This window comes from Cryptotermes secundus, unplaced genomic scaffold (assembly GCF_002891405.2).
Source record: "Cryptotermes secundus unplaced genomic scaffold, Csec_1.0 scaffold1247, whole genome shotgun sequence".
NCBI classification, from domain to species: domain Eukaryota; kingdom Metazoa; phylum Arthropoda; class Insecta; order Blattodea; family Kalotermitidae; genus Cryptotermes; species Cryptotermes secundus.
This window is the reverse complement of record NW_019724605.1, coordinates 248748-264205: the sequence shown is the minus strand read 5'-3', so window position 1 is coordinate 264205 and position 15458 is coordinate 248748. Positions and strand designations below refer to the sequence as shown.

At 37.8% G+C, this 15458-nt stretch overlaps 1 protein-coding gene across 5 annotated transcripts in view; it reads right to left on the bottom strand.

Moving 5' to 3' along the window:
* Nucleotides 1-1395: 1395 nt before the first annotated feature.
* LOC111862546 overlaps nucleotides 1396-15458 on the bottom strand; it is a 43686-nt gene continuing 29623 nt past the window's right edge. For 2 of the 5 annotated variants that reach the window (XR_004512804.1, XR_004512805.1), the window contains exons 5-9: nucleotides 8704-10885; nucleotides 7137-7289; nucleotides 6501-6699; nucleotides 6054-6183; nucleotides 1396-1509 (exon numbers count right to left, since the gene is read on the bottom strand). Coding sequence is in view for 1 of the 5 variants with exons in the window: in XM_033750714.1 (XP_033606605.1) it covers nucleotides 10776-10885 (110 nt within the window). In the remaining 4 variants the exon portion in view is untranslated. Of the gene's footprint in view, nucleotides 1510-6053; nucleotides 6184-6500; nucleotides 6700-7136; nucleotides 7290-7677; nucleotides 10886-15458 lie in introns of those variants that run through there. The other 3 variants (XR_004512806.1, XR_004512803.1, XM_033750714.1) reach the window with 3 other exon arrangements.

The following is a 15458-nucleotide window of genomic DNA, read 5'->3' as shown; positions in this document are numbered from 1 at the left end:
ATGCACATAAAAATGCAAATAAAAGTAACCTCTTGTGAATTTTACCAACCTAAATCTGCATTGTACTGATGGCTGGCAGATGCTGTGCTTAGCACGGAGGTGGTTGGTGAGCTGGGATCCACGTGGGTACAGGCTGTCACATACGAAGGGGGACCCAAAAATAACCGGAACTGACCTGTTGCGTGTGCATGCTTTGTAGTTACGAGTTGTGCTGCTAGGTGGTGTTAGCTGGGGGTCTCCCGCGACTGTTAGTGAGCTGGCGTCAGTCTGAGTTAAGTGGTTTGTCTGTGGTGCTCTGTTATGTGCGTTCCTGTTTCAACCCTTTGGCGATTAGTGAGATGGCCGACCAGAAGGAACAAAGAGTGTGCGTGAAATTTTGCTTTCTGTTAGGGAAAACTGCAGCCAAGACTGTTGGGATGCTTCGGCAAGCCTTTAATGATGATGCTTTGGGGAAATCACAGGTCTACGAGTGGTTTTCCTGTTTCAAATCTGGCAACATGTCAACAGAAGACATGCCACGCCCCGGGCGTCCTTCGACAGGAAGAAATGACGAAAACATTGCCAAAATCAAACGTGCAATTGATGAAGATCGTCGAAAGACCATTGACCAACTTTCTGAGGAAACGAACATCTCATGGAGCACGGTCCAGCGAATTTTAACCGAAGGTTTGCACATGAGACGGGTGTCTGCAAAATTTGTTCCTCGCTTGCTCGGAGATGACCAAAGAGAAAACCGCGTGAATGTTTGCCGCGACTTGAAGAGTGAAGTGCAGAACGATCCAGAATTTCTTAAAAGAATTGTGACTGGCGATGAGTCTTGGTGCTACGGGTACGATCCAGAATCAAAGCAATCATCAAGCCAGTGGAAAACTCCAACTTCACCACGACCGAAGAAAGCGCGTCAAGTGCGATCCAATGTGAAAACAATGTTGATTTGTTTTTTTGATGTGAATGGCATTGTCCACAAAGAGTTCGTTCCGCCAGGACAAACAGTGAACCAACATTTTTACCTGGATGTGTTACGAAGATTACGAGAGAGTGTGCGACGAAAACGGTCCGAAATGTGGAGAAATGGGAACTGGTTGCTTCACCACGACAATGCTCCAGCCCACACAGCTTTGACGGTCCGACAGTTTTTGACAAGCAACAACATGGTGATTGTGCCTCATCCACCTTACTCACCCGACCTGGCTCCGTCGGACTTTTTTTTGTTTCCACGGATGAAGAGAAGTCTGAAAGGAAAGCGATTCCGTGATGTGGATGAAGTCAAAGAAAACACGTAAAGGCTTTGAACAGTATCCAGCCTCAAGAATTCCAGCACTGTTTTGAGCAGTGGCAAAAGCGTTGGGACAAGTGCATTAATGCACATGGACAATACTTTGAAGGGGACTAATATACAGTTCAATTAAAATGCAAAAATAAAAAAAAAACAAAAATAAATTCCGGTTATTTTTGGGTCCCCCCTCGTATGTGGCAGCAGTACAGTGGCTGATTGCTTCCAAGGTGGAACTAAAACAACAACAGCATGAAGCAACACGCTATTTAGATGTACATTAATTTCATGCTGAAATTAACTTTCAAAACAATGACAAAACAAAACAGTATACATGCATAACAGAAGTTCTATCAAGACAGATATTGTATACAGTTGAATTAATTATAGACAGTTCTTTATTGTCCAATCATATTTTGTTTTATTTTCTATCAGCAACCTATTTTCCATTTATTGTCACCTTAACTGTTGTTGATATATATATTGGCCAATGGTCGCAATTTCTGAATCTACATGCGTAATACAAAGTACTGGATGAATTATCTGGATTTTAATGTCTAAACTGATTTGTTACATTGTCTCAGTTTCTAAAAACTTTAGTTCATAGTGGTTTAAGTTTTAAAAATATTCGAATTTACCACCTGAATGATTTATTTAATGTACAATATGTACATACTGGCAAGGACTACCACTATTTCTATGTGCATCTGGCAATACAGTAACCTTGCTACTTCTTAGATGTTTGATACTATCAATCTTTTTCAACTTTCTTCAAAGTATATGTTGCCTATATACAGTTCATGGCTTGTCTCTTTTGACTTTTGCCTGGTCATTTCATCTACATTGTGAAGTGTGAGTTATATGCATTTATTATTTTTCTTTGATTTCTTTCGTGTCGGAACCTGTCCAGCACACCTCTCAAGAAAACACAACATGATGAAAAAGTACAACATTTCCAGAGAGTATAGGTTTCATTTACACTGAACTTATGAAGCATGGTGACAAGCGAGAAAACAGCAAAATGAGTTTGACACTGTCAATTACTGTACATCTGTAAATTGTTACCTGTAATTAGGACTGTAGGAGAAATTTTATACGTATAGGGATGATAATCATTCTGACCTGGAGAAGAAGGTGCGAGAAGAGAGAAGAGAATTCGCACACATTACGACACATACATTAGTGGGAAGATTACCATACCAATCAACAATCACAGAATTAAGCAAAAGTCAGAATTCTAGTATTAATGAACCATAGTGTGGGCAGCAACTATGTACAGCATCCTTGATTTAACCACTAGATTCTCTACATAACAACTTCCAGCGGCTTGACAGGGTTTTGAGTGTGGCATTATGCACGAGCCTCTTGCAATGTTCAGATAGTTGTTTTTACTAAAGGCTTCAGTGATCTGAAAGAGCACATCGCCATGAATGGTGTGATTCATGCATAAGAATGATAATTATGTCATTTGTGCAGGGTGGTGAGATAATATTGTGTTGTAGCATCCTGTTGCAATTTGCACTTGCGTCAATCATTCACCGTCTTATGTGCAACACTATGTTCCACAAAATTTATCACCTTTAAAAGTTTAAAAGTTTTTTAAAGTTTTAAAATGCACTAAATGTTTCAGCCAACATGGCCATCATCAGGTGTTAAAATATGTCTAATGAAGAAATCGCTGCTTTCACCTGCTGCTGATGCATATGCAGGTCCCTCTGATGCATGTGTGTGTTTGTAATGTGTGAATTTTCTATTAGAATTCATGTATGTGAAGTTCATTATTTGTGGTATGGATATACATTTGTGTACTCACTGTGGTTGATGTGTCACACTCTTCCCTCTTGTGTTTTTGGTTGTGTGTCCTGTTACAAATGTTTCAATGGGTTAGACTGGTTCCCCTTTTATAATGTGTTTTAGTCACTATCTGTTGTTTCAATCTTGTATTACTTTCTGAATAGGGGCACACGGTAGTGTAGTTGGTTGAGGCACTATGGTATAAGCTGGAAGGTCATGGGTTCGAGTCTCTATGAGGGGGACTTTTTTCAAATGACCTACTCCTTTCAGCTGCACTATGGCCCTGGGGTTGACTCAGCCTCTAACAGAAATGGGTACCAGGAATCTTCCTGGGGTGGCCAGCACATAAAGCTGACAACCTTACTGCAATCTGTGAGCTGACTGTCTAGATAATGTGGGACCCTCAACGTCTCACAACTCTATGGGCCTCCATGACCTGATACAGGGATAGCTTTTTCTTACTGTTTACTTTCTGTGTGTAGTCTTCTGCTGTGAGTAAAACAGAATGGAAACTAGTAAGAAACATCAGAAATAAGCTGACCAAAAACGAACTCACCATCACCAAAGCGGATAAAGACAAGACTATAGTTATACTCATAACAGAAAACTACACACAAAACTACCAAAAGGCTACAAAACATACAATGACACAATGTGATAATATTATACCAAAAGAAAGCAAATGGATATATATAAACATGAATCAACGGCCCCAAAACTCAAAGTCAAAATAAAACTACACAAACAAAATACACCTATTAGACCAATAACTAACTGCAAGAATGCACCTGAGTACGAACAAGTGAAGTATCTAGCAAGAACATTGCATAACTACCTATACCTGCCCAATGCGTATAACATCCAAAACTCTATACATCTAACTACAGACTTACAATCCATAAAAATTAACGAAAATGTGAGAATGTGTTCATTTGATATACAGAGTATGTATACTAACATAACAAAATTAGAAATCACCAAAACTGAACAAGAAGAAATAATAAACATATTAAAATTAGTAATGGAACAAAATTATTTCCAATTCAACCAGCAATATTACAAACAAACAGAAGGATCAGCAATGGTTGCTCCTACTTCCGCCATATTAGTAGAAGTATGCATCCAAAATATGGAGCATAATTAACTTTATCCAATCCTAAGAAACACCAAATAATAGCATATTTCAGATATGTAGATGACATTCTTATACTATATAATAAAAATAAAAATATAGATGCAACAGTAATTAAATTCGACAAACAGACAACTAATATCAAATTTACTATTGAAAAGGAGCAAACACAACTCCATCAATTTCTTGGACCTGACAATATACTGATGAAGAACAAATTTAGAATTCAGAATATACAGGAAACCTATACAAACAGACACCATAATACCGAATGACTCATGTCATGCTTACGAACATAACATGGCAAGTATAAACTACCTAATATCCAATAAGAAATGAAGAACAAATAAAGGAACTGAATATTATACAAGACAAACTACATAACAATCAATATAATAAAAACTTAAGCATAAGATGTTTGAGGAATCACAGAAGCAACAAAAATACAAGCCCACAACACCAAACAACAAAATAGGAAATTTTTACATACTACAAAAAAGAAACATGAAAAATCACAAGACTTTTCGAAGAAGCAAATATCAAGACCGCATTATGAACAAAAAACACAATACAAAACCTATTAATGCCATGCCTACAAACAGACGAGTATGAAAAAAGTGGTGTATGCCAAATGATGGATGGATTGCCCACTAAAATACTATATAGGGAAAATGGGTCGAACATTTGAAACCAGATACAGAGAACATATACAGGCAATAAGGGCTAATAATGGCAAGTCAAGATACTCAAACCATATATTAAATGTAAGATATACATGTAGGAGTACAACTAACAACATGAACATTTTGAAAAAGAGGGAAAAATGGAAAACATCTAAACAAACTAGAGAAACACTATATACACACACACACACACACACACACACACACACAAGACAAGTAAAGACGGTTGCAGATGAACGAAACTTACACTGATACCCATAATCAATATTCAAAGTAATACAAGATTTAAATAACAGATCACATTATAAAAGAGGAACCAATCTAACCCATTGAAACATTTAGGAACAGGACATGCAACCATGAACACAAGAGGGAAGACCGTGACACATCAACCACAGTGAGTACACAAATGTATATCTATACCACACATAATGAACTTCACATACATGAATTCTAATAGAAAATTCACACACATGCATCAGAGGGACCTGCATATGCATCAGCAGCAAGTAAAAGCAGCGATTTCCTCATTAGACATATTTTTAACACCTGATGATGGCCATGTGGCCGAAACATGTGGTGCATTTTAAAACTTTAAAAAACTCTTAAACTTGTAAAGGTGATAAGTTTTGTGGAACGTAGTGTTGCACGTAAGATGGTGATTGATCTACGCAAGGGTGGTGAGATACTACCTCCCACCCCCAATGGTTTCACCATGAACAGGAAGCTGACATGGGTGAATGCACTACTTCATTGAGATTCAACCAGGAAGCAGATGAATGCCTTGCTGTTACCATAAGGACATGGAGCACCATTTGCCAAGATGGCATAAAAGGAGACTCAATTACTAAGCTGTGACTGATGCCTGTTTTGTTCTTGTCAAAACACAAATCATAATGGCAAATCAAAGTTGGAATCATGCTCATTTTTGGACATGCTGGGCTACTTCTCTAAAATGTATCCACAGGCATACTTGACATTCAGTGATGGAATTATGATGTCCTCCTGCCACAAGGGTGCCTATGACCAGAATACTGATACTGAGTGGCAATGCAATGAAACTTGCTACATTCAACAAACATAAAATAAAAGGCTTTATGAAGATATATTTCAATTCCAGATGAATAGTTCAGCTTTTTGGTAGAATGAAGTCACATAGGTGTTCACATACCTTGTCAAAATGCCTGTGAAGCCCAAAAGCAGAGCGACATGAGAAACAACAACCTTTCTCCTCACAGCGGTAAAGTGGATTAGAGCGGTGTGTATTCATGTGTCGTTTCATATCATTGGTTCTCTTGGCTCTGAAACACAATATACATAAAAAAAAATACCCTGGACTTTTTCTGAACAACTCTGGAAACCAAGGGTTCTGTTTGACTTCAATTAAATTTTACGAGTATCTCATTAAGTATTCATGAAATAAAAATGGGTGCTTATAAAAAAATTTGGAATGAAATTACACAAAATGCTTCTTCTTGTTAACAATTTTCCAGATTCAATGAGCCTTTCTGAAGGCTGAGATTACAACCAAGCACCTCTTGAAAGGAAGTGAGAAATATTACCGCTTGGGCCCACTAGCTCAGTCATTCAGTGTGAGCTGAAGGAGTCTTCTGCTCACCTATATTCACAAAAGCTGCATCTGAATGGCTTAACATCCAGGTGTCTGTAGTGAATGTGCTCTCTAAGGGATGAGGGAGATGAGCACGTCTTGTCACAGAGGCAACATTTGTAATGGTTCATATGGCGACGTATGTGTTCCTGTAACAGTCTCTTAGATGGGTAATACTTGGAGCAGAGTGAGCACTGGTACTCTTGCACTGCAACAGAGTACATCACTGAAAAACGTTGCTCATGGTAAAATAAATTATGTTATGTAATTTGAAACTTGAAAAACATATATCTGTTCTAAAATTTAAATTTGTATAGTGGGGGGTGGAGTCCAGTTGGGTCCACTCGGCACGACGGCCACTAATTGGCCTATTGTAGCCTGCCCCAGGTGATTATGATGATGTAGAATTTGGTGGAATGAAGATTGGCAGGATAAACCGAAGTACTTGGAGAAAACCTACCCCAGCGCCACTTTGTCCACCAAAAATCCCACTTGACCCGACCCAGGTTCGAACCCGGACCACCATGGTGGGAAGCCAGCCACTAACCACTTGAGCTATGGCGCGGCCATTATGTCTGCTCTAAAACAGAGTCCTAAATTTGAACTTTGATTGCCAAGCATATTTGTATTAATGTTAAAACTTACATTCCATCGAAACCTGGCAATTACAGTGGTCAGAGAACTTTATTTTGTTTGCAAAGAGCCCACCACATGTTGGACATCCCACAAGTTTCTCCTGTGTATGGCTTCTAACATGGTCTGCCAATTTGCTAACTGAGCGGACCACAGACTGGCAACCTGTAGCATGAAAAAGTTTACGTTTCAGTACTATAAGAATTAGTCTCTTTGCACACCTATTCAGCAATATCTAAATTTCTTAATGAATACGACATTATAATTTAGTTATGTGATGATTATTTGAAGATGTCTGATTAAATGGAGAAGTTGTTTGATATAAAATGAGATGAAAGATTAAACATGTATGATGAACCCAAATATATGAAGGATTTTTGTACTTCAGCATCCAGTTCCATAAATATTATTAGGTTTTACATGTATATTACAGTCTCAGATTCAACATATAATCTTGTCTGGTATATATCTCATTTACAACATGTTTCAGCTGTACATGGCCATTATCAGGTATATATTAATTTTGTTAAAATTGTTTCACTGTACAGTTCATTTATATTTTTCATGGGTAAATGTGATATTAATTTATATGAATAATTCTCCAGAATTTTGTTATAAATTTGCTAGAAATGAAGGAAGCAATCATTGTCTAGATCAAGGTACTATCCCTGCATTTACTTTGGGGGAGAGAATAAGAACACAATAAATTCCACTGAGATAAATGAAAGTCAAAAATGTGTATATTAAAAACACTTGCTTTACCAGTCACAATGAAGGATGTTGTACTCTTTCTCAATGCCAAACAAAATGTTATTTTAATTAAACACATTCACATCCAGGCAGTTAGATGCATATCTGTCTATACAAGAGGGCTACTTTACATTTTAATGTATTCCCTGACCCTCACGCAGACATTTTAATCCCTACACTAATACTTCCAGCACTTTCTCATTCTGTGTGCCAGCACGATATGTCAACAGAGGACTTTCAAGCTTAGTGCTGTACAGTGCTTGTTATATACCAATGTTTATCTTGGCTGTGTGACAGCTCTTGCATGTATTTCTTGTGCTTTTCAGAAGATGGCAGTATGTTATGGAAACGTCTGTCATGACTTCCTGGATGCAGTAACAATGTATGCTGAAAACGAATTTTAAGTCACCAGTGAAAGGGCTAAAACAACTTAACATCACCACTGCATCACGTCTTTGTCCACAAAGATCACTAGATACTGAATTCACAGATGTAGAAATTGAATTTCATGGAGAGATTAATTACATAACAGCATACTGCTAACATAGTAAGAGGATGCCATCAAATTAAAGTAATAGTGAAGATTTAGGTTCTAAGTGACCTCTGGTTTCCCACTACACCTGGGAATTGTATACCTTGTAATTGCCATTAAAGAACTTAAACCAATATAACTTGTAAAAGGCATTCATACTTTCACAAGTTATGTGTGTGACAATAGATGGGCTATGGATTGGTGAATGAATTTATTGTTCACTTATACACATCACTTGGAACTACAAGTAATTACAGTGCTATCGTGAATCTCCGCACTTTACAAACACCACAGCACCTGTTAAGCTTTCTTCATCCTGCTGTGTCTTCAATGACCGTTCCCTGGCAACAGCTTCTAACCGTAAGGATTCTTCAGTTTCAAGCACTCAGGTTATATCTTTACAGCCTCTTATGCAGAACTCAACTCTCAACTCACTGAACTAACTGGGTCGCCCCACTTGTCTTTAAGATAACTCCTCAGCATGGACCACATAGAAAACATCCCCGTTTCCACTGGTGTAGTCCAACTGTTGTATCTACCTAGCAACAGGTAGCATAACACCGTCTCTGACAGTAACTTTATTGTTATATGCCAAAATATTTTCAGTAGTCTATCTGCAAAGAGGCTTGTTGTCTCTGAGGGAGTGTGTATATTGTCGTCACCATGTTACACTGGTGTCAAAAGTGGGATTGAACTGGACTTACACACGTAACCACTGGTTCCTCAGAAGTAGGTTACCAGGCGAACACGCAACGTTACATAGGTAACATGACAACACATTTACAATATGATGATCAGTAACTTGTGCCTCTTTTATTGCCAAAATCTGTTATGTCATTAAATTACTGACACAAAACTTAAACCGAATGTTGAACATACTTTACCAACATATCAGAATTCAATTAGGTTAGTTTGTCTTAGATAAGATTATTCTAACTTCATTTAATTACTCCGCATGTTTGTGCTGCTGTAGTAAGTATAATTATAACACATATTTTATGGTATATATTACCTTTTGGTGCATGCTGAAGAGGCAAAGTACATAATCTTGTGAAGGTTACTGTCTTCTAGAAAGTCAATCAACGTTTTGGAGAAACAAACTGCATTCATCTCCAGGGTCGAATAAGCCAAACAAAATACAAGCATGAAAGCAGGTGGTAAGCAGAGTAGCACAGAACAGAGCATCCTGCTTACCATCTGCTTTCATGCTGGTATCTTGCTCAGTTTATTCAACCCTGTAGAGGGGGGTGATATGTTCCTCCAAAACATCGGTTGACATTCAAAGGACTATATGAGGTTATATCCCAGAAAATAGTACTCTTCATAACCACTGCTGTGTGAACCTCAAATCATACATACATGTTCATATATTTTTAAGTTGTTCCACCACTCTCATCTGTTTACACCTGCTCTCATAGTTTTCACAATGCTGAGATGGGTGAAGCAGTGTCTTACTTTTTGGATTTTAACATATTCAGATAATGTCCTCTGTAATATCTAACATGACCAATTTATTTACAGCCTTCAGACATTTACAACTGTGAAGATGTAAATGTCTGACAAGCTTTCAAATCTGCTGCAACATGTAAAAACATATGACTACAATCTTTCTGGCTAGAGCAACAGCCATGTGTGCAGAAAAGTGGTGTCAAACTGATATAAGTTTTCTGGTGAAAATTCATTATAAGGAAGTTATAACTCACCACGCCAGTGGCAAGGAACACTTCCTTCCATTTTTCTACCATGTGGGTTGCAACAGACATGTGTCTTAACATGGATGAAGTATGTCTGTAAGCAGTTGAATGTTTTCTCACAGATGTGCCAGCAGCATTCAAATGCATGTGGCAAGTCTGGTACCATGTTCTTCCAAGCATCATGGAATGTGCAAACGTGTACCACGAGATAAATTTCAGTACTGGTATGTTTTGCTTTACATTTATATCAGCTCAAGGATATAGCTGAAAGAAACCAGTTAATGTCTCCTCAAGAATTATTTGACATGTTCTAAGTGGTGATCTGGTGAACCCAGGATAATTCAAAGTGTCTAGAGTTTGGTTCTCCAGTCATATATGTCTGTGAATTTTTCTGTGTACTGATCAAAGCCAAACCTTCAATTTCTTAGCCTGTTCTAAATGTACAACTGTCATGAGGGAAAAGGAAAAGCCTTCCTCAAGTATGCAGAGGACATGATGGCAAATAAGTGTATGTTACAAATAAATAAACAGTTATTCTCTCTACACAGGCTCTGTGCAGTATTAGTGTTTTTATGAGGCTCAGCAAATATTAAGACTTATCACAAAGAGATTCTAATAAATGTATAAAACATGTACACGCTGAATGTCCATTACTTACTGGTAACCTTAAATGATTCAAAAGCACTTTAATTTGGTGTGATAAGAATGATAATTGACATGTCTCGTTAGCTCACTGTAGTCTACAGATTCAAAATCACATGGGCCCCACAAACAAGCATGTCCACCTGAAACACACATATTATCTGTCTTCAGTTCCTCAAAACATATAAGTTAAGTATTACAGTTATTAACAATGAAATGTTCCTATACAGCCATAGTTCTCTTCTTTCTAAGTCCCTGTTGCCTGTCTGATCTTAACTCTTTGACTGGCGCGAAGGGTATTTAAATCCCACCCCTGTCCTGGCAGGCCCTTTAAACATTTTGTCGCTAAGATGCATGTGCTTACTTTTTTCTAAACAACTTCAACAAAAATTGGTTTTTAAAAATGAAATTTTCAGGAACTATTAAAAATACAATATTTTATGCAATAAATGTCTTTCCATACCTTTTTAGTAGTTTTTCTTCGTGTGATAAACATTGAAACATGAAAGTTTGCAGAGAGCCACACCACAGCTTGCACACATGACACTTGTTTCTTTTCTAATCTTATGCTTAGCACACACTCGACACTTTCTCATGGCACCATTCTTCTTATTGTTACTGGGAGGAACATGGACCATTTTGTGAACTTTCAAACCACCCTCTAGACGATTTTCTGGGTCTTTCACTGGTGGTCTTCTCAAGGTCGCGGGCGGAGGCGTGACTGCACTCGAGTCTGACGCAATAGATTCGTCATCCACTTCATTCCTTGACTGTTCTCCCTCTCCACACTGTTTGTTTTGTTCTGTCATTTTTTCTACACAGTCCAATATAAAATCTTTGAATTTGTAATTTCTCTTCTTGTATTTTTCTGTTGTTGTGTACTTTTTGAATAGAATGAAACTATTCAACGCTGCCATTTGCAACAAGAAAAACACCAGTTTCTTTGTCCACTTTACAGTTTTGCGGGAACAAGGATAATAATGCAGCATTTGATCGGCCCTGACAACCCCTCTCATATGTTTATTGTAGTCCCCAATTACCTCAGGTCTGCATATTTTTTCTCCTTTGCGATTCGTTTTTGCAGATTCCACGATTTTTGCTGTGTGAAGAGTGGAGATAAGTTTGACGTCTCTTTTATCTCTCCACACCTGTACGAGAACCTGCCCCTTCCTAGAAAACACAGATTCCCCTTTTTTCAATTTTTTTACATCATTCTTTAGTTCTTTGGGAGCTCCTCTGTCCATTCTGAAGGTTCCACACACATAGGTATTTCTCTGTAATAACGTCTCACATAATTCTACACTATTGTAATAGTTATCCTGGTAGAGATGATACCCTTTATCTAGAAGCTGTGGCCCCAACAGATCGACAACTAATTCTTTTATAGGTCTTGATTTTCCGCAATAAATTTCAAAATTCCAAATATATCCACTTGTCGATTCACAAACAAGATAAGCCTTTATACCGTACTTATCAGGTTTATCAGGCATATATACTCGGAAGATAAGACGTCCTTTCCAAGCGATCATTCCTTCATCTATTGCAATTTCCTTTTCAGGGATATATGTGTTCCTAAATTTTCCCACTAATGAGTCTATAATTGGCCTAACTTTATACAGGCGATCTTCACAGTCAGCTGGTCGTGCATCGTTGTCAGCAAAATGAAGAAATTTTGAAATCTGTTGGAACCGCCGCAAAGACATCTTTTGTCCATACCATGGAGTGTGAAATAGGGGCCTAGTGGACCAATAGTCTTCAATTTCAGGGCGTTTGTCGATTCCTGTCATGAACACAATTCCTAAGTATGTCCAGATTTCATCTGATGTGACATATTTGTAATTGAGTTCTCGAGAGTGAGGAGCTAACTCATGTGTGTTGAAGTGCTGGTGAGCATAGCGATTGGTTTCAGTTGTAATGTGAGTTACTAAGTCATCATCCAGAAAAAATTTTATCCATGAAAAGGGGTGCATTTTATGTGTTATATCAATTTTGATCCCGGAACTACTAGTAAATGGAACTATTACTGGTACAATGTCTCCGTACGTCCATGAGATGGGCGTGTCAGGCACCGCACTCGTGGTAGCTAAATGTTCATGATTACTGTCTTGTGGATCATTGTCTATTACTGTATTATTGTCACTATCAACTTCATCCAATTCAGGAATCATTATTTCATCGCCACTATCATCATCAGCACAAATCTCCTTCACAACACTTTCCAGCTGGTCTGTAGGAACACGCCGACAATTGCTGCGAGAAGCCATGGTGAAACTGAATGAATGTGAAATATTTTTTGAACTTTCCCTTCTCGGAGGGTTCTGACAGTAATATAGACCCCCAGAAAGTTTACAAGGGTTCTTTACAACCATGCACAAAGACTATCATATCATCTTTGGTTGATGAGAGCCAAGAGAGCAAATAAGGGAAGAGATTTTCAAAGCGTTAAAACACGCCAACGCCAGGGAACGGCTGGCATTGCCCTGGCGTTAAAACATGCCCGCGCCAGTCGAAGAGTTAAGAAGAGACTACTCTTCTTAAGACAACTGCTCTGCAATGTACAGTGGGACAATGCAGGCTATCCAGGCACATTTCACACGAGGGCAGAAACAACATATTACCCTGTTATGAAACAGGCTCACTCATTTTGGTGTCAGCCTGAGGAAAAGGTACAGTTTCATGTGAAAAAATTTAAAAATATATTTTATCAGGAAAATATGTCACAAAAGCATTATCACTCTAAATAAATAAAACTAATTGAATGTCTATAAGTTCAACAGGTTTGCTTATAGTCCAGTTCATATTCTTCCTGGGACTTCTAGTTTAAGAAGGAAACATGTTAAAAACATTTCTCAGCCTTTCCTTCCAAGCCTTTATCCATCTACACTATTTACAAAAATTTGCAATAGCTATTTCTGGCAAAATTGATTTCAGATAAACATCAAAAAATAAAATATTTGACACAAAGGTCATTATGCTCAGAAAGCAAGGTAAAAGTAATAAATATAAGGAGCTCCAAGCAGAACTCAATAAGTCTAATTCTTTACTCTAAGAGAAGAAAATGTTACCTGAAAAAAGAATATGTAGAGGGAAATGAATCAAAAAAATTTATAGAGCCACAAAAGGAAGCTTCATTGTTTTCTTCACCTAATATCTTTACACTGATTCAGCCAAAGATGGTGACACAGATGATACATGTAGAACACACAGGGTAAAACTGCATACAAAATTTTTGCTGGAAAACTTTACAAAACTTTACTTAGGAGAACAGGATACAGATGAAATAATGTTAAAAAAAAAAGTAAAACTATCCCTGTACCAGGCCATGAAGGGCCATAGGGTTGTGAGATGTTGAGGGTCCCACACTATCTAGACAATCAGCTCAAAGATGGCGGTAAGGTTGTCAGCCTTAAGCGCTGGCCGCGCTTTACTCCCCAGGAAAATTATTTAATTAATTCCTGGTACTCATTTCTGTTAGAGGCTGAGTAAACCCCAGGGACTAGTGCAGCTGGAAGGATTAGATCAACTGAAAAAAACCAATGACCTCATCGAGACTTCAACCTCTGACCTTCCGGCTTGTAGCATAGCCCCTCAACCACTATGCTACCATATGCCCAGAAATAAATGTTAGGAAAGTAAAATGTGATTATATGAACCAAACTGATTTAGATCAGAGTGGGGCTTTTGTAGCAACAAGGATTGACTCTGCTCTAACTCTGAACGTTTGTCACTGTCATTTTAAAATCCACATTTCAAATCAGTTTAAATCAATCCATTAATGATAATTTAATTTTGTTTTATTGTTGTCTTCAAGTGAACAAAATTATTTGTATGTTATTTTTTTGTCTCTTGTGTATGATGGTACTTCTTATTACTGAACATTCAACTGCAGTCACATACAATATTCTTACATCTATTTGAAACAGTTCTTCTTAGTTAATTTTGTTACACCATAGTTAATTTGTTTGAACTCATGACCAGATATGAAAATCTTAACAGAAATGTCATTGTAGCTCACAGAACTGACATATTATTACAGTATAATGATGTCCCTATCTGGTTATTACAAAAGATAATAAAAATGCATTCCTTCTGCCCTAAGAAATACAATATATCATGCCATCTAGAAACAAAATTCCTAACCTATTTAAAAAAACAGGTGCAGGAGGTTCTGTACAGTATACTGGGGATGGTAAAGGTTATTTGTAAAATCCTAGAGTCCCTTCAGCTCATCTTCTGATCCCTCAGGCCCTTAACCATTTCACTGTTAAGCCGTGCCACAGAACTAGCCTACCTGCTAGAAATGCAAAGGCTGCTTAGGGGTTAATGTTACTGCACACCCCACAGTACTTCCTCAGATTACCTTCAAATGACTGCAAGTACAGATCCAAGAAAGTCCATCCTTTCCCCTAAATGTCTGTATACAACTGATTCCATATATTAACCTTTATCAGACGAACGTCATCATATGATGTCGTTAAAAGTTAGGCAGCTGGCTGAACGTCATCATATGATGTCGCGGATTCCACGCGTGTAAGGTTTTTTTTTTAAATTAAATTAAAAATATAAATTGTTCTATTTACATGATTTTTGGTCCCCACCTTTATAAGGAGACAGCCTTCGTTCCTGCATGATCTAATGTAATCTAGGGATGTCATATGACGTTAAAAGTAAGGACAAATTTAAGAACGACATCATATGATGTCGCGCATTCCACGC